Below are 27,153 nucleotides of genomic sequence, written 5' to 3' on the forward strand. Positions count from 1 at the left end.
GACCGCATGGCCCAGGAAGGCCACCACGCCTGCAGCTCACGGTGGTTCCATCCTCGAGGTACACGTCCCGAGCACAAATCTTTATCCTAGGCTTATTAACTCTGGGGTCTCTGAACTCTAAAGAGTCCCATCGGTTTACCTTTCGTCACAATCCCGGTGGGGACTGACTCGAGCATGCTCTCCTGTAACCCAGGGTCACAACTGCACTGCAGGGTCAGAGTTCACGGGGTCACCATGGAAGCAGCTGCAGCGCAGCCCACTGCCCTGAGCCCCGACGTGTGGGGCCCTTCTCCAGCTGTGCACCTGGGGGCCCCAACTGTGGGGCTCTGAGCACAGTGGTGCTGAAGTGACTCTGCACACATCTTTCTTCTCTCCCTGCAGTGGATTTCCTCGGGCTCTCGAGGCCGTAGAGGGACCTCTCATGTCTAGACAAAGGCACTGCAAGCCTGTGTTGAGCTTTAAGCCCAGAAAGGGAAGCTGGGCAGATTCTGTGGCCTCTGGTACATTCAAGCTTCATTCATCTGCTCAAATCTTTACAGGTCTCTCCTTGTTGAGCAAGAAGATGGGGATTCAGAGACACAGGGGTCAGACAGGCCTGTCACGAAGCAACTAGAAAAGAGCACATCCAGTGCCCAGAGGCCTGAACACAAGGGCAACGAGGACAAAGGCTGCGCAGGGGAGGCGCAGAGAAGGGAGAGCGCTGCGGCAGGAGCGGGCAGGGCTGGGGCTTCCTTCCTGATCAGGGCTCGTCCTCCTCTTCAGAGGCCTGGCTCACCTTTTTTTTTTTTTTCAAACCGGGACCACCAAGTACCCAAAGCTGCTATGAATGCAGTGACCACAGAGCACAGGTCAGTGTCCCCGGCATCATTACTGTCAACGGCTCCTGCTGGGGCCAGGCCTCTTCTGAGGTCCCTCGTCCCCTCCCGACCGTGGAGGCCCAGGAGTGTGTCCCCAGAGACACAGGGGCTGTGCGTGTTACGCTCCAGGGCTGGGCCGCCAGCTGGAGCAGCCTTCTCTTTATCCGACAGCACACGCTCAACCACTGAGGTCCCGACTGGGACTCCAGCCACAAGGGCACGTTCCCTCCTGTTTATCACCCTGGGTTATAGTGAGGGCTCGAGAGACGAGCTGCAGTGTGGACCGGGGCGGGACGGGCAGCAGACGTCCTGTGGAAGAGCAAAGCGCTGCGCAAATGCTGACTACGCTCACGACTGATTACGGGTTTTTTTTGGCCATAAGGGTATGTGGGATCTTAGTTCTCTACCAGAGATCAAACCCAGTGGAAGCATGTTTTTAATCACTGGACCATGAGGGAAGTCTTGATTACCTTCTTACTAGTACAAAAATAATCACAGTCAACCATGATTTACAAATCACAGACAGTTTCCTGACTTTTCCTTTTGATTCCTATAATCTGACAACCTGATCTGCTTATGGACATCATCATCCCAATAAAGAAAAGTACCGTCACATTCTGACCCCCCACCCCGCTGCCCGGACCTGGTCTGTGATGCCGGCCCCTGAGGTGCACCCGCGTGACCACCGCTGCTTACCTGAGGCTTTGTCGCCGCACACCACACAGTACTCCACCACCTGGGGCCGCTGGACGTCGGTCTTCCCCAGCAAACGCTCCACAGAAGCAGAGTCCGTGACGATCTAAGAATAAACAGGAAATAAGATGATGAAGACACAGAAGAGCTGTACAGAAAAGATTTTCATGACCCAGATAACCACCATGGTGTGATCACTCACCTAGAGCCAGACATCTGGAATGCGAAGTCAAGTGGGCCTTAGGAAGCATCACTACGAACAAAGCTAGTGGAGGTGATGGAATTCCAGTTGAGCTATTTCAAATCCTTTAGATGATGCTGTGAAAGTGCTGCACTCAATATGCCAGCAAATTTGGAAAACTCAGCAGTGGCCACAGGACTGGAAAAGGTCAGTTTGCATTCCAATCCCAAAGAAAGGCAATGCCAAAGAATGCTCAAACTACCGCACAATTGCACTCATCTCACACGCTAGTAAAGTAATGCTCAAAATTCTCCAAGCCAGGCTTCAGTAACATGTGAACCATGAACTTCCAGATGTTCAAGCTGGTTTTAGAAAAGGCAGAGAAACCAGAGATCAAATTGCCAACATCCATTGGATCACTAAAAAAGCAAGAGTTCTGGAAAAATATCTACTTATGCTGTATTGACTATGCCAAAGTCTTTGACTGTGTGGATCACAACAAACTATGGAAAATTCTTAAAGAAATGCGAATACCAGACCACCGGACCTGCCTCCTGAGAAATCTGTATGTAGGTCAAGAAGCAACAATTTAAACTGGACATGTAACAACAGACTGGTTCCAACTCGGGAAAGGAGTATGTCAAGGCTGTATATTGTCATCCTGCTTACAGAGTACATCATGAGAAATGCTGGGCTGGGTGAAGCACAAGCTGGAATCAAGACTTCTAGAAGAAATATCAATAACCTCAGATATGCACATGACACTACCCTTATGGCAGAAAGTGAAGAGGAACTAAAGAACCTCTTGATGAAGGTGAAAGAGGAGAGTGAAAAAGCTGGCTTAAAGCTCAACATTCAGAAAACTAAGATCATGGCATCTGGTCCCATCACTTTATGGCAAATAGATGGGGAAACAGTGGAACAAGTTGATAGACTTTCTTTTCTTGAGCTCCAAGATCACTGCAGATGGTGACTGCAGCCATGAAATTAAAAGACGCTTACTCCTTGGAAGGAAAATTATGACCAGCCTAGACGGCATATTCGGAGAAGGCAATGGCACCCCACTCCAGTACTCTTGCCTGGAAAATCCCACGGACGGAGGAGCCTGGTAGGCGGCAGTCCATGGGGTTGCAGAGAGTCAGACACGACTGAAGTGATTTAGCAGCAGCAGCAGCAGACAGCGTATTAAAAAGTAGAGACATCACTTTGCTGACAAAGGTCTACCTAGTCAAAGCTATGGTTTTTCCAGTAGTCATGTATGGATGTGAGAGTTGGACTATAAAGAAAGCTGAGTACCAAAGAACTGAGATGCTTTTGAACTGTGATGTTGGAGAAGACTTGAGAGTCCCTTGGACTGCAAGGAGATCCAACCAGTCAATCCTAAAGAAAATCAGTCCTGAATATTCACTGGAAGGACTGATGCTGAAGCTGAAACTCCAATACTCTGACCACCTGATGTGAAGAACTAACTCACTGGAAAAGACCCTGATGTTGGGAAGGATTGAAGGCAGGAGGAGAAGGGGGCGACAGAGGATGAGATGGTTGGATGGCAGCACTGACTCAATGGACATGAGTCTGAGTAAGCTCTGGGAGTTGGTGATGTACAGGGAGGCCTGTTGTGCTGCAGTCCATGGTGTTGCAGAGTTGGACACGACTGAGCGACTAAACTGAACTGAAGATGATGAAAAACCAGAACAAGAAGCCAAGTCAGGATCAACTGAATTCCTAATCTTGGGTTTCTAAGAACAACTCTGGGCAGAACTGGGGAAATCCCACCTGACAGCCTCATCTGCCAGCGGGAGTGGGAGGCCATGCCTCTGGGTCACACCCTTCAGCAGGGGTGGGGGTCGGGTGGGGCTGCCCAGGGTCCGATGTTACTTCTCAATGACCCACCCTCCAATCTGCTACCACCACCGAGACCCGGGGCCGTGGGGGAGTCCCGTGCAGATGCTCCAACCATGAGGATACTGAAAGTCTCTGGCTGCTTCTCTACACTTGTGAAACAGCTTGGAAGTTCAGACTAGTACATTTAGCAGAAAAATAATTAAGCCTTACTGATTAAACAACTAGCTCTCTCGTGAGGCTCTGGAAGTGGAGGGACTAGGACAGGGAGCCTCTGAAACCTATTTCTCCTGCCTTTGTAGGAGACTTTCTACACGACCCACCGTGCTCTCCATTTACAAGAGTAATGTGACTGAAAAAGGCACATGAAAAAGTGAACAACAGCTGCTATGAAATAATGTGGGTCACAGCCTAGCCGAGGCCAAGGGGCTTGTGTAACTCAATGAAGCTATGAGCCACGCCATGCAGGTTCACCCAAGACAGACGGGTCATAGTGGAGACAAAACGTGGTCCACCGGAGGAGGGAACGGCAAACCACCCCAGGATTTTTGCTGCGCGAGCTCCACGAACATGAACAGTGTGAAAAGGCAAAAAGATACGACACTGGAAGATCAGCCCCAGGTCAGAAAGTGTCCAGCATGCTACTGGGTAAGAGTGGAGGGCAAGTCCTAACAGCTCCAGAAAGAACGAAGTGGCTGGGCCACAGCGGAAACAACGCCCAACCGTGCATGTGTCTGGTGGTAAAAGTCAAGTCTGATGCTATAAAAGAACAATATGGTAGAGGAACCTGGAACGTTAGGTCTATGAATCAAGGTAAACTGGATGTGGCCAAGCAGGAGATGGCAAGAGGAAACATCGACATCTTAGGAATCAGTCAACTAAAATGGACGGGAATGGGTGAATTTAAATCAGATTACCATTGTATCTACTACTGTTGGCAAGACTCTGTTAGAAGAAATGGAGTAGCCATCATAGTCAACAAGAGTCTGAAATGCAGTACTTGGATGCAATCTCAAAAATAACAGAAAGATCTCAGTTCGTTTCCAAGGCAAACCATTCAACATCACAGCAATCCAAGTCTATGCCCCAACCACTGATGCCGAAGAAGCTGAAGTTGACCTGTTCCATAAAGACCTTCTAGAACAAACACCAAAAAGAGATGTCCTTTTCATCATAGGGGACTGGAATGCAAAAGAAGGAAGTCAAGAGATACCTGGAGTAACAGGCAAGGTTGGCCTTGGAGTATAGAATGAAACAGGGCAAAGGCTAACAAAGTTTTTCCAAGAGAAGACACTGGTCACAGCAAACACCCTCTTCCAACAGCACATAAGAGATAACTACACACAGACCTCACCAAGTGGTCAATACCAGAATCTGACTGAAATTCTTTGCAGCCAAAGATGGAGAAGCTCTACACAGTCAGCAAAAACAAGACCTGGAGCTGACTGTTGCTCAGATCACGAACTCCTTATTGCAAAATTCAGGCTTTAATTGAAGAAAGTAGGGGAAACCACTAGGCCATTCAGATATGACTTAAATCAAATCCCTTATGATTATACAGTGGAAGTAATGACTGACCGGTTCAAAATTGGGAAAGAAGTACAACAAGCCTGTATATTATCACCCTGCTTATTTAACTTATATGCAGAGTACATCATGTGAAAGGCTGGGCTGGATAAATCACAAGCTGGAATCAAGATTGCCAGGAGAAATAACAACCTCAGATATGCAGGTGACACCACCCTAATGGCAGAAAGTGAAGAGGAACTTAAGAGCCCCTTGATGAAGGTGAAAGAACAGAGTGAAAAAGCTGGCTTAAAACTCAATATTCAAAAAACTAATATCATGACATCAGGTCCCATCATTTCATGGCAAATAGAAAGAGGAAAAGTGGAAACAGCGATAGATTTTATTTTCTTGGGCTACAAAAATCACTGCAGACAGTGACTGCAACCACTAAATTAAAGGACGCTTTCTCCTTGGAAGGAAAGGCGTGACGAACCGAGACAGTGTGTTAAAAAGCAAAGACATCACTTTGCAGACAAAGGTCTCCACAGTCAAAGCTATGGTTTTTCCGGTGGTAACGTACAGGTATTAGAGTTGGACCATAAAGAAGGCTGAGTGCCAAACAATCGATGCTTTCAAATTGTGGTGTTGGAGAAGACTCTTGAGAGTCCCTTTGACAGGAAGGAGATCAAACTAATCCATCCTAAAGGAAATCAATCAACTCTGAATATTCACGGGAAGGATAGTTGCTGAAGGTCCAACACTTAGGCCGCCTGATGTGAAGCTGACTCACTGGAAAAGACCCTGATGCTGGGAATGACTGAAGGCAAGAGCAGCAGCGGGCAGCAGACAATGAGATGGCTGGATAGCATCACGGACTCAATGGGCATGAATTTAAGCGAATTTCAGGAGACGGCGAAGGGCAGGGAAGCCTGGCATGCTGCAGTCCATGGGGTCGCAGAGTGGGACACCACCACCACCACCACCAATAAGCCTTACAGTCATTTAAGTGCAGTGACTATATACAGAAATCATTACGTGGAATGACCTCTTGTAAGAGATGCGAAAGATCACAGCCATCCTCTCACGAGCGAGGAGTCTGAGCAAGCAGGGAGGAATTCGGATTTCAGGTGATCAGAGTGGAAGCTGGGAAGGGAAGGATGAGTAAGTCCATCATGCAGTGTCTCAGAAGCACAGCTCTGAAAGCTATGCACACTGGTGTTCTGAACACAGCTGAGCAGAAGGAAAGAAACCCTTTCCTTCCTGAATTCTCTCCACAGCGGAATGCCCCTGCAAAACACATGGATGCTTAGCGGCTTTGCTCACAGTGCTCAAAAGGCTGAAGCGACCCCAGTACCCATCAACAGATGAATGATAACCCACGAGTGGTCCATCCGCAGAGCAGAATATCATTCAGCTTTAAAAGGAGGGAATCCTGAGACATGTGACCACACAGATGAACCTTGAGGATACTGGGCTCAGTGAAATTAGCCAGTCACAGAAGGACAAGTATTACAGGAGTCTCCTCATGTGAGGTCCCTAGAGTCATCAGACCCACAGAAAGGAGCGGAGTGGTGGCCAGGGGCTGGGGAGAGGTGGGGACAGGTGTTTAATGGCCATAGAGCTTTGGTCGGGGAGGATAGGGCGTTCTGTGGATGGACCAGAGGGGGGGAGGGTTGCAAAACAACGCCAATACACTGAACTGGACACTTGAAACTGACTGAGGCGGTGCAGTCCACGTCACCACAAGCTTCTTTTTAATTAGAAAGCAGAGCTAAACACGACGGTGGACTGCACGCGCTCTGTGCTTGGCCAGTGCGGGACACCGGCCTGAGCCCTACTCCTCCAGGTGCTGGACCTGGACATTCAGCGCATCCCAGTAAGCCTGCTCTTCTGCCAGCTCCTGCTCTTCCCTTCCCTGCACCTGCACGGACCCCACCTCGCCCATCAGAGGGAGAAGCAGGGCAGGAACAGAGGCCAGAGCTGAGGGGCCACAGGCTGCAGCCCACAGGAGCAAGGACAGAACAGAGGGCTGGCCAGGCCGGGTCAGATCAGACCCAGCCGGCCCTCACCTGGCTGTGGTCAGCTGTGTGAGACAGTCGTCCAGGGGGCCACACCACCTGCTCAGTTGGCCTCCTATCTCCACCCTCCCTGAGCACTGCAGTAGCTGCCGTCTGGGCCTTGCCCCTCACTTGCTGCTTTTCACTTAAACCAAGGCAGCAACCTGCCACGGCTACAGGTCCTCAAAGGACCTTCAGGGACGGATATGGCCTCCAGAGTAGAGGTGAGAGTCCAGAACAAGCGTGGCAGCAGAAACGCTGAGATAAACACCTGTCAGCGGGTCTTACTTGGATCCTGCCGGGGACGAGGTTGTCCGAGGTGGTGAATATGAGCTGCTTGGCACTGGAGGTCTCCGGGGAAGCCAGGATCACCTTCCCAGTTCCAGCTCCATCGGGGCTGGTCAGGATGAACTGCTGCTTGGGGGATCCGGAGGCGTCCACCGCGGTGACGATCTGGATCTTCTGCCCCGTCTGCTGGTCGGTCACGATCTACAAGACACAACGCGGAGGGGCTCTCACAGAGAGCGTGCAACTGCCAGCGCCGGCCTGGGGGTGGCTGGGCCAGGACGGCCTCACCAGGGCCAGAGAGGAGGCAACAAGGAGCCTTTCAGAGTCCACTTCTCACAGAGCTGTGTCACTGCAGGGTGATACCATCCCTACTACTCTTACAGTCACAATGCTCTGCAGAAGGAGGGGACGGGAAACTGCACCAAGGCGCCGCAAAGGCGCAGACTCCAGGGGCGAGGCCCGTCCTGGGGGCGTGGCCCTCGGCTCGTGACTGCTCCGCCGCACACGTGGGTGAGAGCAGTTCCGGGCCTAGACCCCCACGGTTCTCACCACAAGGAGAATAAACATTCGTGTTTCCTTTTCCTTTTCTCTGTATCTGCATGAGTTGGTGAATGTTAACTAAACGTACTGTGGCAATCACTTTACAATGTGATGGTACAATCTAAGTTACTGTGGTTTACACTCAGAACAGTGCTGCATATCAACTAAGTTTCAATTAAACTGGACCGAGAAAGGCCCCTTCTGTTATGAATGAAATGGAGACAATAATAAACAGTAGACGGTATCTTAACTTACATATAGAGAGAGAGTGTGCTTAAGGAGGTCCATACATCCATCCGTGCGTGGCTCCATGTACATATGGATGTGTGTACCTCCTTGTTCCAGGCAAACTGAGAAATGTGAACAACTCTTTTATTTTTTGGCCACGTTGCCTGGAACTTAGTTCCCTGACCAGGGATGGAACCCAGGCACCCTGCACTGGAAGCATGGAACCCAAACCACTGGATGAGCAGGGAATGACCTCTCCTGAGTTTCTGAACCCAAGCTGACAAAGGCTGCTTTAAAGAAGGGTGGCGTCTGAAGGGCAGGCCCTGTAAATGCCCGCCTTGGAGTGACGCGCAGGGGGCTCCTTGCTGACAGCCCAGCCTCCCCCCGTCCTGACTCTGAGGTCCTCAAGCACAGACATGACACCTGGCTTGGGCTGCACCCGCAGGGTCGGCACCGGAGAGAGGCCGTGAACGAGACCACGGCAGCCCTGGAGGTAGTGAGCGCCGACTCCGACAAGCCCTGAGCCTGGCTCTCCGGGGACACCCACCGCTCAGGAGGCCCCTGCAAGAGGGGGTCTCTTCCCTGCGTCCCTGCCCCAGTGCACCAGTCATGACTAATCAGCTGCTGTGGGAAGGGCAACTTCTCTGCCTCCCGCTCGTGATGTTCACGGAAGTTGTTCCAGCCCATTCCTGCCTCTCTTCCAGGCCAGGCACCGGCCCGGAGCACTGCCCGCTCTCTCCCCGAGGACCCAGCAGGCCTTCCCGGCAGACGGGACTCCTGGGGTGCTCGCGCTGGGCCCTGGGCCGGGCAGATGTGTGGTGTCTCTGGGGGACCCCAGCGCCCTGGGGCACATCTACAGATGGACCTGTGCCCCCTCCTGACAGAAATGCCTCGGGACACGGCATCCCCAGCAAACGCACAGAGTCCTACCCAACGGCTCTGCCAATGTCCAGTACAGGAGACAAGACAACGCTGGTAGGTGCCCAAGAAAATGACACAAGCAAGGAAGTCATGTGCTTAACACGTGCTCACTGGGCAGCTGCTCGCTGATGAGCGCTGCTCCCGGTACTGAGGATGCAGACATGAACCCGGTGGGGAGCCCACCTGCCAGAGGACAGACCGGCCGTGCAGCCATCGCACAGTCAGCGCCAGCGCCACGGAGGATGCCAAACAGCAGGGGAACGAAGAGAGCCCGACACGGGCAGGGCGTGGGGCAGCCTGAGGAGGAGAGACTGCTCTGAGGGAGTGACGCTGAGGCAAGAGAGGGGGCCATGCAGAGCTGCTACAGCGCGGGCCAGAGGCCCCGCACACTGTCACTCCCGCCGAGGGGCCAAAGGCCCACCACGCTAGAAGCAGGGCCCTCAGCAGAAGGACAGGAAGGACCTTTCACCGTTACCAGCTGCAGTGTGCCGGGCCCCTGGAGCAGTCCAACTGGAGACAGAGAACTGGACCGGGTGAGAAAACATGTCCCGGCGGCCAAGGGAGGGCCTCCTGCCTACTTCGTGAGGAGGGGAGCTAAATGGCCTTCGAAAGGCCCTCCCCTAGCCTGGAGATCTGGGAGTCAGAGGTCTGACCTCCTCTTCACACCTGTCAGCTCTCACTTTCTTCCTGAAGTGTTCTGGAACCTCACAGTGACCATGAGGTGGGGAGACCTTGCTAACACACATGGGCAGGCAGACTCCGTAATGAGACTGAGGAGACAGCAAACTGAGGGGACGTATCCAAAGATTAAGTCTCCTCAGAGGAGAAAGGTGTGGCAGGGAGAATCATGTCCCCTCAGAACGAAGTCTCAGCCCTGGCCCCCAGGACTCACACAGCTGACCTAACTTGGGGCAGCCCCTGCGGATGTCGTTGACTTGAGTGGCAGCGCACTGTGCTGCCCTTTAAAAGGCGCCCACGTGACAACAAAGGCAGAGGCGGCAGTGACTCGGCTGCAAGCAGAGATGCTCCCCTAGAACCGTAAGACAGAGCCCGGCCCTGCCGACACCAGGATTCCGGGTTTCTGGCCCCCAGAAGAGGAACACACTTCTGTTGTTTTAAGCAGCTCAGTTTGTGGTAATCTGTTGCGGCAGCCCCAGGAAACACACACAAGACGCAAGCTTTAATTTCTGTACTTGGAACAAATGTGCAGACTCCCAACCTGCAAACACTAACAAACTGCGGGCGAGGCAGGGAGCGGTGGGGGAGCACTGAAGAAGGGACACTGTTCTGACTCTTAAGGCTAAGGCCTTCCGCAGCCTGGTTCCTATCAGTGCTGAAGAAGGGACACTGTTCTGACTCTTAAGGCTAAGGCCTTCCGCAGCCTGCTTCCTATCAGTGCTGCTTTAATGCTGGTTCTGAAAAGCACTTTTGTTCCGACGTGACTGATACACTGCTTCCCTGCTGGCTCAGCTGGTGGAGAATCGCCTGCAGTGTGGGAGACCTGGGTTCTTACCCCTGGTTGGGAAGATCCCCTGGAGAAGGGAAAGGCCACCCACTCCAGTGTTCTGGCCTGGAGAATTCCAAGGGCTGTACAGTCCATGCACTGATACACTAGAGAAGAACGTGTGTCTAATGTGAATCGTGAGCGTGTCTGTAACACTCTTTTCAGTGAGAAACACCAGGTGAACACAAAGAAGGCCTCCGGTGAAGCGAGTGGTGTGGGAGAAGCCGGCACAGGGGCCCCCGGGACGTGGTCCCTGCACCCTCTACAAGCGAGCTCCAGTCTCCTTCAAGTGAAGGCCGCGTGCACTGGGTTGCGTGCACTCCTGTGGACACACGTAGCATGGCAGTTTACACTGAACCCATGCCCGTTTTTAGTGTCAGCAACAGCTCCTGAGCATCGAGCCATAACGCCATCTCTCCCCGCTAGCCCTGTGTGGCTTTCGCCGCTCACTCTGCACAGGGTGGGCACTGCTGGGGATGTGCAGCCCTGTCAGAGCAGTGCCGACTGCGCTCTACCAGCCCAAGGCCCCCGGTTCTAATCCAAAAGGCCCTCAGCGATGGCCTCACATGCTGCCGTTCTCGTCTATTCACCCTCTCTGCTCCAGCCAGGCTGGGCCCATCGTTTCTACTGGAAAAAAGAGCTTGCAAAGGGACGGCTTGAAGGCAAAAAGCCAGTCATGACCTAACTTCCGTTTCAATTCTCCAACTTTTACATTAAAAAAAAAAACAAAAAAAAAACTAAACTCCAATTGACAACATTTAAAAGTGGGGTATTTCCCACAGAAGTCCTGTTTACTGCTCTTCAGGCTTCCCTGATGGCTCGGGGTAAAGAATCCACCTGCAATGCAGGAGCTGGGGGCTCAACCCCTGGATTGGGAAGACCCCCTGCAGGAGGAAATGGCAACCCACTCCAGTATTCTTGCCTGGAGAATCCTGTGGACAGAGGAGCCTGGCGGGCTATACAGTCCACAGGGTCACAAAGAGTCGGACACAAATGACCACCCATGCGCACGCACACACACAGAGTTCTTTTTAACAAACGAGCAGCTCTGGCCATCCTGGGCCCACGTCCCCCCCGGTGCCAGCGGGGTGGGTGTGGCTGCCCCTTTAGCTGGTTTCCCCAACCCCTGCCCCGCCTCCTCCTCCACTGCTGCTTGGGCCTGGGAACACCTGAGTCTGTGATTCTGAGATGGCGCTTGGAGCTGCAGCCACGACTGGAATGCCTGCCCACTGCCTTCCAGCCGCGTCAGCGTGGAGCAGCCCTCGCGCTTTCTGAGCCTGCTTACAGCTCTATAAAAAGGATCTCCAGGGAAGTGAAACAACACACGTCAAAGTGCTTGGCACACGGCCTGGAACATAACAGGACCGAGATGAAAGTACTTCCCTTCTCTCAGCTCTCTCACTTCTCCCCCTCACTTGGGAAGCCTTGTCTCAGCCATTTCATCAATTCTCCCCCACTGAGTAAATCAGGACTTTCTTTTGCGGCTCACTCACGCGTGTCAGGCCCTAGGCTCACTTCAGTTCAGTCGCTCGGGTGTGTCTCTTTGTGACCCCATGGACTGTAGCACGCTAGGCCTCCCTGTCCACCACCATCTCCCGGAGTTTGCTCAAACCCACGTCCATCGAGCCATCCAACCATCTCATCCTCTGTCGCCCCCTTCTCCTCCCGCCTTCAATCTTTCCCAGCATCAGGGTCTTTTCCAATGAGTCAGTTCTTCGCATCAGGTGGCCAAAGTATTGGAATTTCAGCATCAGCATCAGTCTTCCAATGAATATTTAGAGCTGATTTCCTTTAGAATGGACTGGTTGGATCTCGTTGCTGTCCAAGGGACTCTCTCAAGAGTCTTCTCCAACAGCACAATTCAAAAGCATCAATTCTTCAGCACTCAGCTTTCTTTATGGTCCAACTCTCACATCCATACATGACTCCTGGAAAAACCACAGCCTTGACTAGACGGACCTTTGCTGGCACTAGGCTAGAGACAGGCATTACGGAGATGGTGCCTGCTTTCACCAAGCTTTTAGTTTAATGAGAAAGACTGGCAAAAAAACAAGTAAACAGACCAACCAGGAAATAATTTAAGTGTATGATACATGCTTTGAGGGGAAAGATCAGGCTGGGGTAAGAGAAAAATGCAGGCACTTTAGAAAGAGAGATGAGGAAATGCCTCTGTGATGAGGTGACGTTTTAAAGAAGATTCAAGGATAAGGAGAATGGTGGCAGGTACAGGTCTAGGGGAAAGTGTGATCTAAGCAACAGGACATGTTCCGATGAGGGACGTCCTGAGAGGAAGGGGCTCTGGGAACTGATGTCAGGCCCAAGGATCTAGAGGGGAGGGGGCTGGCCCTGTGGGGAGTGTGGGCCTCTAAGCACAGTGAGAGCCACTCAGGGGCTGTTCCCCAGAAGCAGGTCTTCCGGTTCCTTGTGCTATTGGAGACCTGCCCTATACTATTCTATATGCACAGACGTTCACACACGCATCCCAGACAGACACACAGGTCTTTACGTAATACATGCAAACTCTGTCATCGCTACAGGCCAGCACACGCTAGAGCACAACAAAGAACAGCAGCAAAGACAACGAAACTTAAAATGAAAACGGTAAAGAATGTTTAAACGTTTTTTGAACTACACAAAAAAGTAAATGATTTTTTAAATAAATAACTCATATGAATAATTAGTGTTGCTCACAGGCGACAATGATAAAACATTGGCCCATTCTCCATTTGGCCCCACGAATGCCTCAATTCCTACAAGTTCAGGTGGGTAAAATACCTGACAAAGTTTTCTTTCTTAAATAAGATAAAATGTGTTTTCTAAATACACTCAAAGTTTTAAGTGAGGGAATGATGGGAAACAAAGACCTTCTTAGATGTTGGCTGGAAACTGGCAGCTGGGGGGCAGTTGGGGCGGCCCTGGGGAGACCTGAGCGCGGAGGTGGGTGCAGGCGGGGGGGCGCCAGCGCGGAGGCGGCGCCAGAAGCGGCCCTCCGGTCTCCAGCCTGAGCAGGCGGTGGACGGGCGAGAGGCGGCAGGCACTGAGAGTCTGCTTCTGGCCTGCCAAGTGTGAGATGCCCAGGTGAGGATGTCCAACCAACTACAGACAGGTGAGTCACGCTCAAAGTACACTTCCAGTTGCAACTTCCACACATGAAGGGCTGGGAAGTCATCATTCCGTCCTTAAAAAAAACTGAAAACCAAGGACTTTCCTTGAGGGCCCATCAGAGAGCTGACCGTGAGGCACACTGAGATCTGGAGAGAAGTGGATGCGTCAAGTCTAAGGTCTGCTTACGTGGGTCAGAAGCCAAGCGGGCGGGAAACCCAAGTGGTGATCACAGTGAGGCTGGAGACCTCGTGTACACTAGCACGGGGGTGAGAAACTCCGGGGGGTAAAGTCACAGAGGGTCCCGCATGCTCACGAGTTTCAGCTCCAGGAACCCACCTGGGTCTCCTGGTAAAGAAATGAGAATGATCCTCTGGTGACTCTGGCAGGGGAAGAGGGAAGAGTATTCTTGGTAACAACAAAACAAAACAAAAAACTCAATGTAACCAAGGTCTGTTCCCCAGGAGAGAAGACTTTACCAGAGACTTGTCTTATCCCACTGCGGAAAGGCCATTTCTTCAACTCCAGGTCCCTCTACCCTGCCTTTCTCATCTAAGTGGGGGCAGGGGAAATAAATAAATACTTGTGAAGGTCATAGCCCAAGGACAGAGGACCACAAAAATACTGAGATTTCGTCATAAGATTACAGACCTGGGCAGTGTATTAAAAAGCAGAGACATTACTTTGCCAACAAAGGTCCGTCTAGTCAAATCTATGGTTTTTCCAGTGGTTGGGTATGGATGTGAGAGCTGGACCGTAAGGAAGGCGGTTCAGTCGCTAAGTCACGTCCGACTCTTGTGACCCCATGGACTGCAGCCTGCCAAGTACCTCTGTCCACGGGATTCTCCAGGGAAGAATACTGGAGTGGGCTGCCATTTCCTTCTCCAGGGGATCTACTCAACCCAGGAATAGAAACCAAGACTCCTGCCTTGCAGGCAGGTTCTTTACTGACCAAGCTAAACTGATGCTTTTGAATTATGGCATTGGAGGAGACTCTTCAGAGTCCCTTGGACTGCAAGGAGACCCAACCAGTCCATCCTAAAGGAAATCAACTCTGAATAATTCATTGGAAGGACTGATGCTGAAGCTGAAGCTCCGATACTTTGGCCACCAGATTCGAAGAGCCAATTCATTAGAAAAGACCCTGATGCTGGGAAAGATCGAAGGTGGGAGGAGAAGGAGATGACAGAGGATGAGATGCTTGGATAGCATCACTGACTCAATGGACATGAGTTTGAGCAAGCTCCAGGAATTGGTGATGGACAGGGAGGCCTGGCGTGCTGCAGTCCATGGAGTCGCAGAGAGTTGGACACGACTGAGCGACTGAACAGCAACCACCCTTCCCTTACACCTTACCAACTAGGCTACAGAATGGTAACAGCGGATTACGGCTGAGCTTCAAGATACAAACTCTCTGAGGAGGAATATCTAGGGCAGCTCAAAGTCAAGAGGACAGAAACAAAGGCATCTAGAGGAATCTGAAGTTTCAGCCACTTACAGCCACAGCAAACATTACACAGAGCGCAACCCCCAGCCAGAACAACAACCCCTCATACAGAGGCTGATGCACTTCCGTTCTTGCTGTCTAACACAGCCAACATTGTCTGACATTTAGCAAAAAAAAAAAAATACACAGAATTTCAAAACATAAGAAAAATACAATCTGGAAAGACAAAACAAGCATCAGACCCAGACTCAGATGTGACACAAATGTTAGAACTTTCAGATAAGGAATTTAAAATAACTCATGATCAGTATCTAAGGATCTCTGAAGGAAAAAAAAAATAGACAACATGTAAGAACAAATGATAAATCTACAGAGATATGAAAATTCTCAGAAAACATAGCATGCTAGAAATCAAACACACTGCAGCAGAAATGAAGTATGCCTGGGCACAACCAAGGAAACCACCGGTGAGCTTGAAGACAGGCCCGAACGAGCCCTCCACTGAAACGTGAAGGGGAAAGCACGAAGAAACCAACGCAGAATACACACGCGACACACAAAACCCAGAGCACAGGACCCAAGAACCACGGGACAGCTGCAGGAGAGAACAGATACGTAACTAGAATACCAGAAGAAGTATTCAAAGTAATAATAGGTGAGAACTTCCCGTAGTTAATGACAAAACACCAAACCACAGATCCATGAAGCTCAGAGAACATCAAGCACAGTAAGAACTCAAAAACTACATTTAAGTATATCCTATTTATAAGACCAAAAAAGATAAAAAGTTAACTCTCCCTGTCAAAAACATGGGAAAAGATTTCTCTCGCACTCTCCCTTTGGGAGAAAAGTCCACCTCACCAATAAAGAAAAAAAAAATTTTAGAGCAGATTTGTCTTTAGAAACCATGCAAGACAGAAGATGATAGAGCAAAATAGTTCAAATGCTGTTGAAGTGAACCACCAAACCAGAATTCTACATTTGACAAACATATCCTTCAACAGTGAAGGCGGCTCCATCAATGAACGGATAAATCAATTATGGCACACGGTGGAGAGTTATGTAGCCCTAAGAAAGAATAACATACACGCCATAAGTGTGGGTAAACATTATGTAAGACACAAAAGAAGCCAGACACAAAAAAGGTCACATACTGCGTGACTCCATTTATAGTAAATATCCAGAACTGATAAATCCACAGAGATGGAGTTCAGATAACCACTAGGGACCAGGTGGAGGAGGCACAGGGAAAGCTGCACAGTGGGTAAGGGGAGTGAAGGAGTGAAAGAAATGTTTTGAAACTTGTCAGAGGAGGTGGCTGCACCATATTATGAATATGTTCAATGCCACTGAACTCGTTACTTTAAAATGCTTAATTTTATGTCATGTATTTCACAGAAAATCATAAAAAAAAAAGACAACCCAACATCAAGAAAGTCAAAGTGAAATAAAGACTTTCTCAGACCAAAAAAGTGAAGTCGCTCAGTCGTAGCCGACTCTTTTCGACCCCGTGAACTGTAGCCCACCAGGCTCCTCTGTCCATGGGATTCTTCAGGCAAGAATACTGGAGTGGGTGGCCATTTCCTTCTCCAGGGGATCTTCCCAACCTAGGGATCGAACCCAGGTCTCCCGCATTGCAGGCAGACGCTTTAACCTCTGAGCCACCAGGGAAGCCGCTTTTCTCAGACAAAAACTACAAATTCATCACCAGCAGATATGCCTTGTAAGTAATGTCCCAAGGTTTTTTTCAGGCAGAAGGTAAATGGAACAGATCAGGAACTTGCATTTACATAAAGAATGGGAGAACACCAAAGAAGGAATTAATGAAGGCAAAACTAAATCTTCTTTTTCTTATTCTTAATTGATCTTAAAAAAAAAAAACTGTTAAAATTAAGTAACAATGTACTGGGTGACTACAGCATGTGGGTAAGTGAAATGAATTACAGCAATATTACAAAAGATGGGAGGCAGGGGTTGGCAATACTGTGAAAAGGTTCCCATTATAGGTGAAACAGGGTGCTGTCAGTTGACGATAAATTTAGATTAGTTTAAAATGTGAATTGTAAACTTTAGGGCAACAACTAAAAACACTTGTGAAGAGGTACATGTGATACACTAAGAAAAGAGATAAAAGTCGATCAGACAAGTTGCTCAATCAAAACTAGAAAAGGCAGAAAAAGAAGCCTGGCATCATACCAGAAACAGTTACATACACGGTAATATTAGTTCAAATATATTGACAATCTGTTTTAAATGTGGGTGTTCTGTATACACCATCCAAAAGAGACTGTCATCTGGATAAAAAAAAAAAGACTCGACTATACATTGTTACAGAAAACCCTAAACGCAGACAGGTGAAAAGTGAAAAGTCAAAAGACAGCTAGAGTAACTACTTCAATGTGAAGACAAAGCAGACTTCAGAACAAGGAAAATTTTAGGCATAGAGAGGGGCTTCATATGATAAAATGGCTCAATCTCCCGCAAAGACGTAACAATCCTCTTAATGTGCACGCGCCTAGCAACAGAGCAGCAGAGCACACGAGGCAAAACGGGTACAACTGCCAGAAAGAGACGAAGCGGTCAACCGGCCATCTGGAGGTGTCGCTTCTCTGTCAGATATGCAGGCAGGAGATCAATCAGGATACAGCTGACCTGAGCAGCACTATCAATCACCCTGATGTAACTGACATTCATAAAGTCCTCCAGCTAGCAACAGCAGAACATACCTTCTTCTGACGCCTGCATGAAACATTCACTCAGACAGACCACTTCTGGGCCATAACACACACACACACACACACCACATTCTGGGCCATAAAACACACACACACACACACACACACACACCACACCACACGACACACACACGCACACACACACACTCCCTCTCAAAATATTTCACTGAGTATGTAAGGAAACAGGCGCTCTCACACCAGGCTGGCTGGAGTAAACTGGCAGAACCTCTTTGGAAGGCAGTTTGGCAACGACTGTCAAAATTACACGACACACTCTCACTACCAGCGACCCGGTTTTGAATAATTGATCCTACAGGAATACTCTCAGGTGAAAGGTTATTTATCACAACATTCATAAAATGAAATCTCAAAACCCTACTTAATAAAAAGAGGAGGCTCTATTTGTACCACTTTACTCCAAGAGTAAAGCGCAGAGCAGTGCGGGCAGAGCGTGGCAGGCGCGTGAACTATGCTGTGCTGCTCACATGTGCACTCACGGGTGTCGGTGCAGGCCAACTCTGAAAAACTAAGCAATATGGCAACAGTGGCCATTCTTGGGAGAGACGTGGAGAGGGAGACTCGTCTTCTACTTTCTCTGGTATGACTCAGTTACGGTGTGTATCTATTACCCATTCAACACATACAAACAACTCCTATGAGAACCTGAGAGGAGCCACCAGAGTCAGCAGAGCAAGAGAGGAAGCACCAGAGGCTGCGGATGGAGAAAGGACAGACAGCAGGCACCGGCAGCTCAAGAACGACGCGCAGGAATACAGAGCTGATGGAAGAGACCGAGGGAAGGAAGCTGCAGGAGCCTGGGATGCACTCCCCTGGGGAACGTAATGCAGATTCCAAACTTCTAAAAAACAAGAGAAGTCTTTTCTAGTAACAGGTGAAACATCCAAAAAATAGAGGAGATAAAAAAGCACCATATCATATAAATGTATTTCATAAGCTTAAATTTAAACATTTCCTTCAGTCAAACAATAAGTACAATTATGCTCTACTGAAAACATAAATGTGAAATGGAGAGTGTGGGGGAATAGCTCAGGGACACCTTAAAATCCACAGGTGGAAAAGAAGCTTTAAGCCAAGACCCGCCCCAGAGAGAAGGAAGGCGGCGTGCAGTGAGCGCAGTGACCCCCAGCACGCCAACTTTGGTGCGTACTGTGCTAAGTGTTTCTCTTTTAATCTCCAGCATCACTGACTCGATGCACAGGAAACTGAGCAATCTCTAGAAGATAGGGAAGGGCAGGGAAGCCTGGTGTGCAGAGTCAGACGTGACTGAACAACAACAGATCACTTTAAAAGCTGGATTAAAAAATGACATTTGAACGTAATATGCGCATAATCTTGGAAGTAATAAAGAACAGAGCTTGAAAACCACTGGCCTAGAAAGACTGCATATGATGGAAACTCACGAAATTTCCCGAAAAGCTAGGTTTTGTGACTGGACTGCTCCAGTGAGGCCTCCTTCTCAGATAAGCCGGTGTTTCCCTCTTGCCGCCACCCTCTTCCTCCCACACTTTCTGCACGGGACTTCTGCATCCCCAAAACACCACAGCTCTTCACCCAGTCACAAGTCCGCCTCTCCCCACACCGGGAGCGTCGCTCTTCCCCACGTGGTCGCAAAGCCCTTCTGCAACCAGTGGGCTGACATGTAGCAGTGACACAGACCCACCGGCGGGGCAGCCCTCTGCTGGTCTGCACGACTGGATGTGCTGCTGGTCGTGTGCTGACTGGCACCTTGATTTTTGCTGTCATTATTAAAAACAGTAAAAAGAAATCCTAGGATGGGGGAAAAAACAACTATAGAGGACTTGGTTGAGAAAACTGATGAATTTTAGAATTTGGACTATGGATTAGATAATGGCTTGTTTCAATATTAAATTGCCTGATTTTGATCACTGTAGTGTAAATACATAGGAGAATGTCATTCTCCATAGCAAATGCAACAGAAGTATCCAGGGCAAAGCAGCGTGATGTCTCTATTTTTATTCTCAAATGATTCAGAAAAACATACATCATACATACATTCAGAATGTTACAGCAAAAACTGGTGAATCTGTATAAAGGGAATACAAGATTCCTATGTATTATTTTCCTTACTTGTATGGAACTTCTGAACTTGTATGGAAATACAACATTAAAAAACCGTAACACAGATGCTAACCCTATTGCCGTCTACTCCCTATAGGCTACGGGCACTACCTCTTAGCCTGTTTACAGCGCCATCAAACAGGCACTGTCACTATCGCCACTTGACAGTTACGGATGTTAGAGAAACTTCCCCGGGTCACACAACTGAGGAGACACAGGATTTACTCCTAAAGTCCGTTCCGTTCAGAGCCAAAAGTTTCTAAATGTTGCACAGCTTGCCATCCTTATTGAATAATCTTCCCTCACAAACTTATCACAGAGCTACTATCTAGGTCAGAGCACTGATTACTCACTAAAACATCAGGAAATGAACTCTTTCCCCACAATGGGCTGGAGATCCAACGCTTAAGTCAGGGCTAGAAAGGAAAACTTCATAGAAGACATCGGCGCCAACATCAAGAACTAGAAACCAACTTACGTTGGTTATGACCATAACTCTTCTTTAAAATACCAAACTTTCAAACACACTTCAGTTCAAGCAAAGTATATTCAATTTTATTGACAGTTCACAATGAAAAGATTTTCAGCTATACTTACTACACATAAAACTCATGTTAAGGGGTTATTTTCCCTAGAGAAACTGAAAGCACAACACCACAGATCCATTCTACAAGACTTGTGGCTCAAGAACCTGCATTCTAGCCAGGACAGTGGTGGAACCACGGACCAAGCGCCAGGGCATGGGAATACCCCTCTGGATGAACTGGGATGCCCGCACAGCCCCTAAGAAAACAAGGATTCTTCTTACACCAATACAGGGGGCTGTACACTCTCTCTCGAAATATACACTAGCTCCAAGACTAGCTGGAGTCTTCTGGGGGAGTGTTCTATGCTCTCACCTGCCCTTGGATGGCTTTGAAACCACAATGTAACAGCCATAGTTAAACATACAAAGTTAGTCCCTTTTCCAAACCTGGGAGAGTTATGTAGGCAGGATCCTAATACCTACTACATTAAACTATAAAGGACTCATTTTCAAGTCACAATCAGCAAATAAGAACAAAGTGAAAGAAAAAATAACTTAGCTACATAAAGTTTCTAATTCTGAAGAATAGTAAAACCTCATTGGACCAATAACTTCTGAATTTCCAAACACTCAGATATGTGTGTCCTACTTGGTGTGAAGTGAAAAAAATTACAAGTATATGAACTTCCGTTTTATGATTAACTTATGTAAAATAGGCATGATGGAAATATAATTTTTAACAACTCACTTCACTTTCCTTAATACAACTCTGTTATGCTTAGTTTTTAACAATCCATAAAATCACTTTTAAGAATGGGGAAACACTACAGAAACCATCTTCTTATTACAGCTTACTGCTCACTTTTACTTAGCTTAAAGTAAGCAAACTGAAAATGAAAGCGATCCTTAACTAATTCACTTGAATACCTGGCTGCCTGGTATTTTCTCAGACTTCTGTTACATATTTAGTGCTTTTTCTGCCATTCATTTCTGCTCACGTGCTTTGGTTTGGTCTTCTGATTCAGCCTTCTGAGGTAACTATGAATCTAATTTGAGTCATCAGCATTCCCGTTCTTCCTGCTTGCTGGTCATGATTTCAATACACATATCTTCTCTTTCTTCAGTGAGCCAGAGGCAGGCTCAGAGCCCTGGGGAAGGCTAACCTTCCCATAAGTGAATATGAAATAGTTAACAGGAACGATACTACTACTGCTAAGTCGCTTCAGTCGTGTCCGACTCTCTGCGACCCCATAGATGGCAGCCCACCAGGCTCCCCCATCCCTGGGATTCTCCAGGCAAGAACACTGGAGTGGGTTGCCATTTCCTTCTGCAATGCATGAAAGTGGAAAGTGAAAAGTGAAAGTGAAGTCGCTCAGTCGTGTCCGACTCTTCGAGACCGCATGGACTGCAGCCTTCCAGGCTCCTCCGTCCACGGGATTTTCCAGGCAAGACTGCTGGAGTGGGGTGCCAAATAGTTATTATAGATAACGAGGACACACTGAACATTATCATGTGCCAAGCGCCGCTTTAAGCATCTTACAAGCAATATCCACTGATTTTTCCTAATAACCTTATGAGGTAAGCACTACTATTATGCACATTTTCTAAATGAAAAAACTGAGATGTTAGGAAAGCGATAAAGTGGAGCACTGGGATCTGACTTCAAGCGGGGTCCACGCTCTTAACTGCTAGTTTACTAGGACATGCTGCCTCTCAGTTCTGAAGTTCAAAAGTTATAAAACGGTACTTCATTCCAATAGTTTGAAGTGACACTTCAGACTTTTAGATTAAAAGTAAGTTAGTTTAGCAAATGTAAACTCTTTCTTCTTTTACATTTTAAAACATAAATGAGACTGCACTACACTGGATGCCTAAGAAGCACAGCTCCTTCCTGAGACCCTCAGGCAGCTCTGTTTTTGGAACGGATTCAGGGAGGGTGGGTGGCTGGACCCCAGGGGACTGGGGAGGTACCTGAATGCGCTGAGGTGAGGCTACCGCAGAATCAGTGGAGATTATCTGGATGCGCGGGGAGGGGCTGGTCATCCCTGGAGATTCCGGCCGAGAAGTCTGTGTACGTGGTACCTGTGGGCGAGAAGCGGGCTGGATCACAAGGGGGCTCAGAAAGGTTCCCAGTGGGCGTCTGAGGACCTCGCCCCTTGGTTTCACTGTGGCTCCGAGTGACAAAATGTGTAGTTCAGGATGACAAAGCATCAACGAGACGCTTCTCCAGAAGGATCCTGAAAACCAGCTCAAACAGCTGTTTCTAATGTTGAAAATGCAAGAAAAAATGAAAGGAATTTTCAGGTCTGCTCTGTGCAGCATCAATTAAATATAAAGCTACCAAAATAACTTCTTAGAAATCATCTTTGAACTTTTTTCCCCCACTGTCTACAAAGCCAGCTATAAAGCACTCCTGTGAGATGACAGTTTTCAGAAGAAACGCTCTCACAGTACTGCTGAGGATGGCAAACAGAACCAGAATTACACTGTAAACTACCATTATTAGTACTTGTCAAAGAGCCTGGCAACCTCCCACCCCACGGGGTGAAACTTGAAAAAGTTCATCAGTAACACAAGGTCAGTACCCATCAAAGTAAAGGTTCAAGGTTCAGAACAGTCACTTGGACACCTGAAGTGATCAGGTATTATTTTTCTTTGAATAAAAGTATGTTATGAACCAATATTTTTCAAACTTAAAAAAAAAGAAGAATAGGAGGAGGAGGAGGAGGAGGAAGAAAATACTTCTTGATTCATTCTATGAGGCCAATAATACCTAATACCAAAACCAGACAGATGATCACAAGAGAACTACAGACCCAGATCAATATTCCTTATGAATAAAGATGCAATCATCTGAAACAAAATCCAAACAAAATGAATCCAGAACCATATAAAGAACCATACACTATGACTAAGTGGGATTTATCCCAGGAATGCAAGGTTGCTTCAACATATGAATCAAACAATAAAATACACCTTAGAAGGGGACAAAAGTCAAATGATCATCTCAATGGACAGAAAAAGCATTTGACAAAATTCAATACTCTTTCATGATTACAAAAAAAAAAAAACACCCCATTCAACAAACTAAGAAGTACTGATATGTCAACCTGTTAACAAGTCTTTATAAAATATAGCTAACATAATGCTTAATGATATAAGACTAAAACCCTTCTCCCAATGATCAGGAACAAGACAAGGAAGTCTACTTTCCCATGTCCACTTGACATCATACTGCAACTTCTAGACAAGGCAGTTAGAAAAGAAAAAGAAACAAAAGCAGCAAGATCTGGAAAGAGGGAAAACGATCCCTATTAGCAGATAATATGATCCTTTATACAGAAAATCCAGAAGACTCCACAGAAAAACTACTAGGTCTAATAAATGAGTTTCAAGGTCGCAGAATACAAAATCAACATATGAAAATCAGTTATTTTTCTATACGTTAGCAAAGAGCACTCAGAAAATTAAAGAAACAATCCCACTAACCATAACATCAAACACAAGAAAATACCTAGAAATAAGTTTAACAAACAAAATACAGCATTTGTATACTGAAAACTACAAAACACTGTTGAAAGAAATTAAGATGTAAATAAACATAAAGACATCTGTGTTCATGGATCAGAAGACTTAATACTGGTAAAATGTCAATACTACCCAAATTGATCAATAGATTCAATATAGTTGCTATTGGAATTCTAGCTGCATGTATTGCATAAATTGATAAATTCATCCTAAAATTCATGAAAATGCAAGGGAACCAGAATAGCCAAAACAATCTTGAAAGAGAACGAAGTTGGAGGACTGAACTTCCTGGTTTCAAAACTTACTTGTCTCTTGTGTCTCCTGCATTGGCAGGCCGGTTCTCTGCCACCTGGGAAGCCCCTATTAGAAAGCAATGGTAATTGGAACAGTGTGGCAATGGCATAAAAATAGACTAATAGAGCAATAAAACAGAACAAAGAGCGTAGAAACTAACCTTTCCATCAATGGTCAGATGATTTTTGACAAAAGTGCCATGATAACTCCATGGGGAAAGAAGAGCATTTTCAACGAATGGTGATGGAAAAATAGAAGAATGAAACTGGACACCTCACTCCTATTATATAAAAAACAATTAATTCAAGAGAGAGAATTCTAGGGAAATGGTGGAGTAGGAAGCACCAGGAATCTGTCTCTCTATCTAGATCACAAACTTCAGAAACTGTCTGATGGGACTATTGTGGAACTCCAGAGTCCAATGGAGGCTTGCAATTTCCGGGGGAAGACTTGGACGATACAGTGCGGTTAATTTTGGTCAACTCCAGCTCCTAGCACAACAGTGCAGCTACCTGTCCCCGCCCCTACCCCAGAGCAGGGAACTGTGCACACACTCCGGAAGCAGCCTGCACACAGCCTTGGGAGCCAGGGTGGCAGAAAGGGTCCTTGTCTTCCAAAACTGGGGACCCGTGCGCCAATTGCTGACTGCTTCTGATCCCAGAGGTGCAGACAAGGAGGTGGCATCCACGGTCTTTGCACTTCCTCCTACTGTTGCCAATGCCCATCTCTACTAAAGTGATTTCCAGGGGACTTAAAAGACTGGTTTGTTCTCCCACCACCCCCTTTTCTCTTTTTTCTTCTTTTGGGAATTAGACATTACAGACAAAGACTTTCAAACTAACTGCATTACAGGAAAAATTAGAAAGTAACTACACATGCTTAGGGAAAGACACATGTTTAGAAAAGACCTTAAATTTACATGTCAGGATGTTGCTTACAGAAAGTGCTTACAATAAAAACAAATTAACAAAAACCAGCAAATACCTGGCAAGAGAGAGAATCTGATTTCTAGAGTTACCACATTATTAGATTCATATGTCCAGTTTTCAACAACAAAATCACAAGGCATACAAAGAAATAAAAGTATGGCCCAGTCAAAGGAAAAAAAAAAATTAACAAAAATTACATCTGAAAAAGATCTCACATCAAATGCACTAAATAAGGACTGAACTAAGGAAGATGTGGAAAAGTCAGAGAATGATATATGAACAAAATCAAAATACCAATAAGCAACAGAAAATCTAGAAAGAAAGCAAAAAAATTTTGGAGCTAAAAAGTTCAGAAATTGAAATGAAAAATTCACTAAAGGGATTCAAAGGAATATTCGAGTAAGCAAAAGAATCAGTAACCTTGATGGGATTTAGTGAATCTGAGGAACAGAAAGAAAAAAGATGGGAGAGAAGTGACCAGTGCCAAAGAGGCCTGCAGGATACCAGCAGTGAGACCAGCAGCACTGTGGGAATCAGAGAGAGAGGGGTGTGGGCAGAGCACGCGAAGAAACAGTGGCTGAAAAGCTGCCCAAATTTGATCAGACATGAACATAAACATCCAAGCTCACCATATGAGGAACTCACAGAGACCCAAATCAAGATACATTATAAGCAAAGTTTCAAAAGACAAGAAGAGAAAATCTTGAAAGCATTTAAAAGAGAAGCAAATTGTCACATACAAAAAATCCACAATTAGGTTATTTGCCAATTTCTCTTTAGAGACTTTGAAGGCCAGAAGACAGTTGGCTAATACATTCAAAGTGCTCAAAGAAAAGAAATATGTCAATCCAAAATCCTATACCCAGCAAAACAGTCCTTCAAAGGCGAGGGAGGTTATCATTAAAATGGCAAAACATAAAGAGGATTCTAAAGGCTGCAAAAAAAAAGGGGGGGGAGGGGAGGAGGGGTTAAAAGGGAAGTCCCATAAGGCTATCCTCTGATTTCTCTACTAAATACTGCAGGCCTGAAGGAAGTGACAAAGACAAATTCAAAATCCTGAAAGGGAAAAACCTGCAACCTATGACATTCTACCCAGCAAGGTTAGAAGAGAAGGAGAGATAAAGAATTTCTCAGACAAGCAAAAACTAAAATAATACAGGAAGACTAAACTTTTACTCTTAAAAAAATACCAAAAGGTCTTCTCTAAATAGTAAAGAAGGGGCCGTCCCTGGTGGTACAGTAGGTAAGAATCTGCCTGTCAAAGGAGGAACACAGGTTCAACCCCCAATATGGGAAGACTCCACATGCCATGAAGCAGCGAAACCCGTGCACCGGAACTACCGGGCTGGCGCTCCAGAGCCTGCGCGCGGCAACTCCGAGTCTACAGGCCGAGAGCCTGTGCTCCACACCTAGAGAAGCCACCACAAGAGAAGCCTGCACGTTATAACGCAGAGCAGCCCCAGTTCACCACAAGCAGAGGAAGCCTGCACAGGAAAATGAAGATCCAGCGCAGCTAAAATAAACTATTTAAAAAACGTTAAATAACTTGGAAAGAAGGAAGAACCTACAGGAAAGAGAAAAATGCAACTAGAAAGTAGATAGTGTAAACAAACCAGTAGACCGATTAAAACATTTTAAAACAATTGTGTGAAAGTGAAAATAGCTGCAACAAACAAGAAAAGGATAAACATGAAGACATAAAAGACATCAAAACCATAAAATGTGTGGGAGGTAAGAAAACAGGTTTTGTTTGTTTTTTAGAATATGTTTGGAATATATATGAATACCAGTCTAAAGTAAATGGGGGCTTCCCTGGTAGCTCAGATGGTAAAGAATCTGCCTTCAATTCAGGAGATCCGGGTTCGATCCCTG

The 27,153-nt window shown here is 47.2% G+C and overlaps 1 protein-coding gene across 7 annotated transcripts in view; it reads right to left on the reverse strand.

Annotated features, from left to right (window-relative positions):
• NR2C2 (nuclear receptor subfamily 2 group C member 2) overlaps positions 1 to 27,153 on the reverse strand; it is a 113,218-nt gene that overhangs the window by 16,823 nt on the left and 69,242 nt on the right. For all 7 annotated transcript variants that reach the window (XR_011461895.1, XM_070359303.1, XM_070359298.1 and 4 more), the window contains 3 exons: positions 22,502 to 22,612; positions 7,428 to 7,628; positions 1,554 to 1,656 (listed from right to left, as the gene is read on the reverse strand). Coding sequence is in view for 6 of the 7 variants with exons in the window: in XM_070359298.1 (XP_070215399.1) it covers positions 1,554 to 1,656; positions 7,428 to 7,628; positions 22,502 to 22,612 (415 nt within the window). In the remaining variant the exon portion in view is untranslated. The remainder of the gene's footprint in view (positions 1 to 1,553; positions 1,657 to 7,427; positions 7,629 to 22,501; positions 22,613 to 27,153) is intronic.

The sequence above is a fragment of the Bos mutus genome, chromosome 22 (genome assembly GCF_027580195.1).
Source record: "Bos mutus isolate GX-2022 chromosome 22, NWIPB_WYAK_1.1, whole genome shotgun sequence".
NCBI lineage: Eukaryota > Metazoa > Chordata > Mammalia > Artiodactyla > Bovidae > Bos > Bos mutus.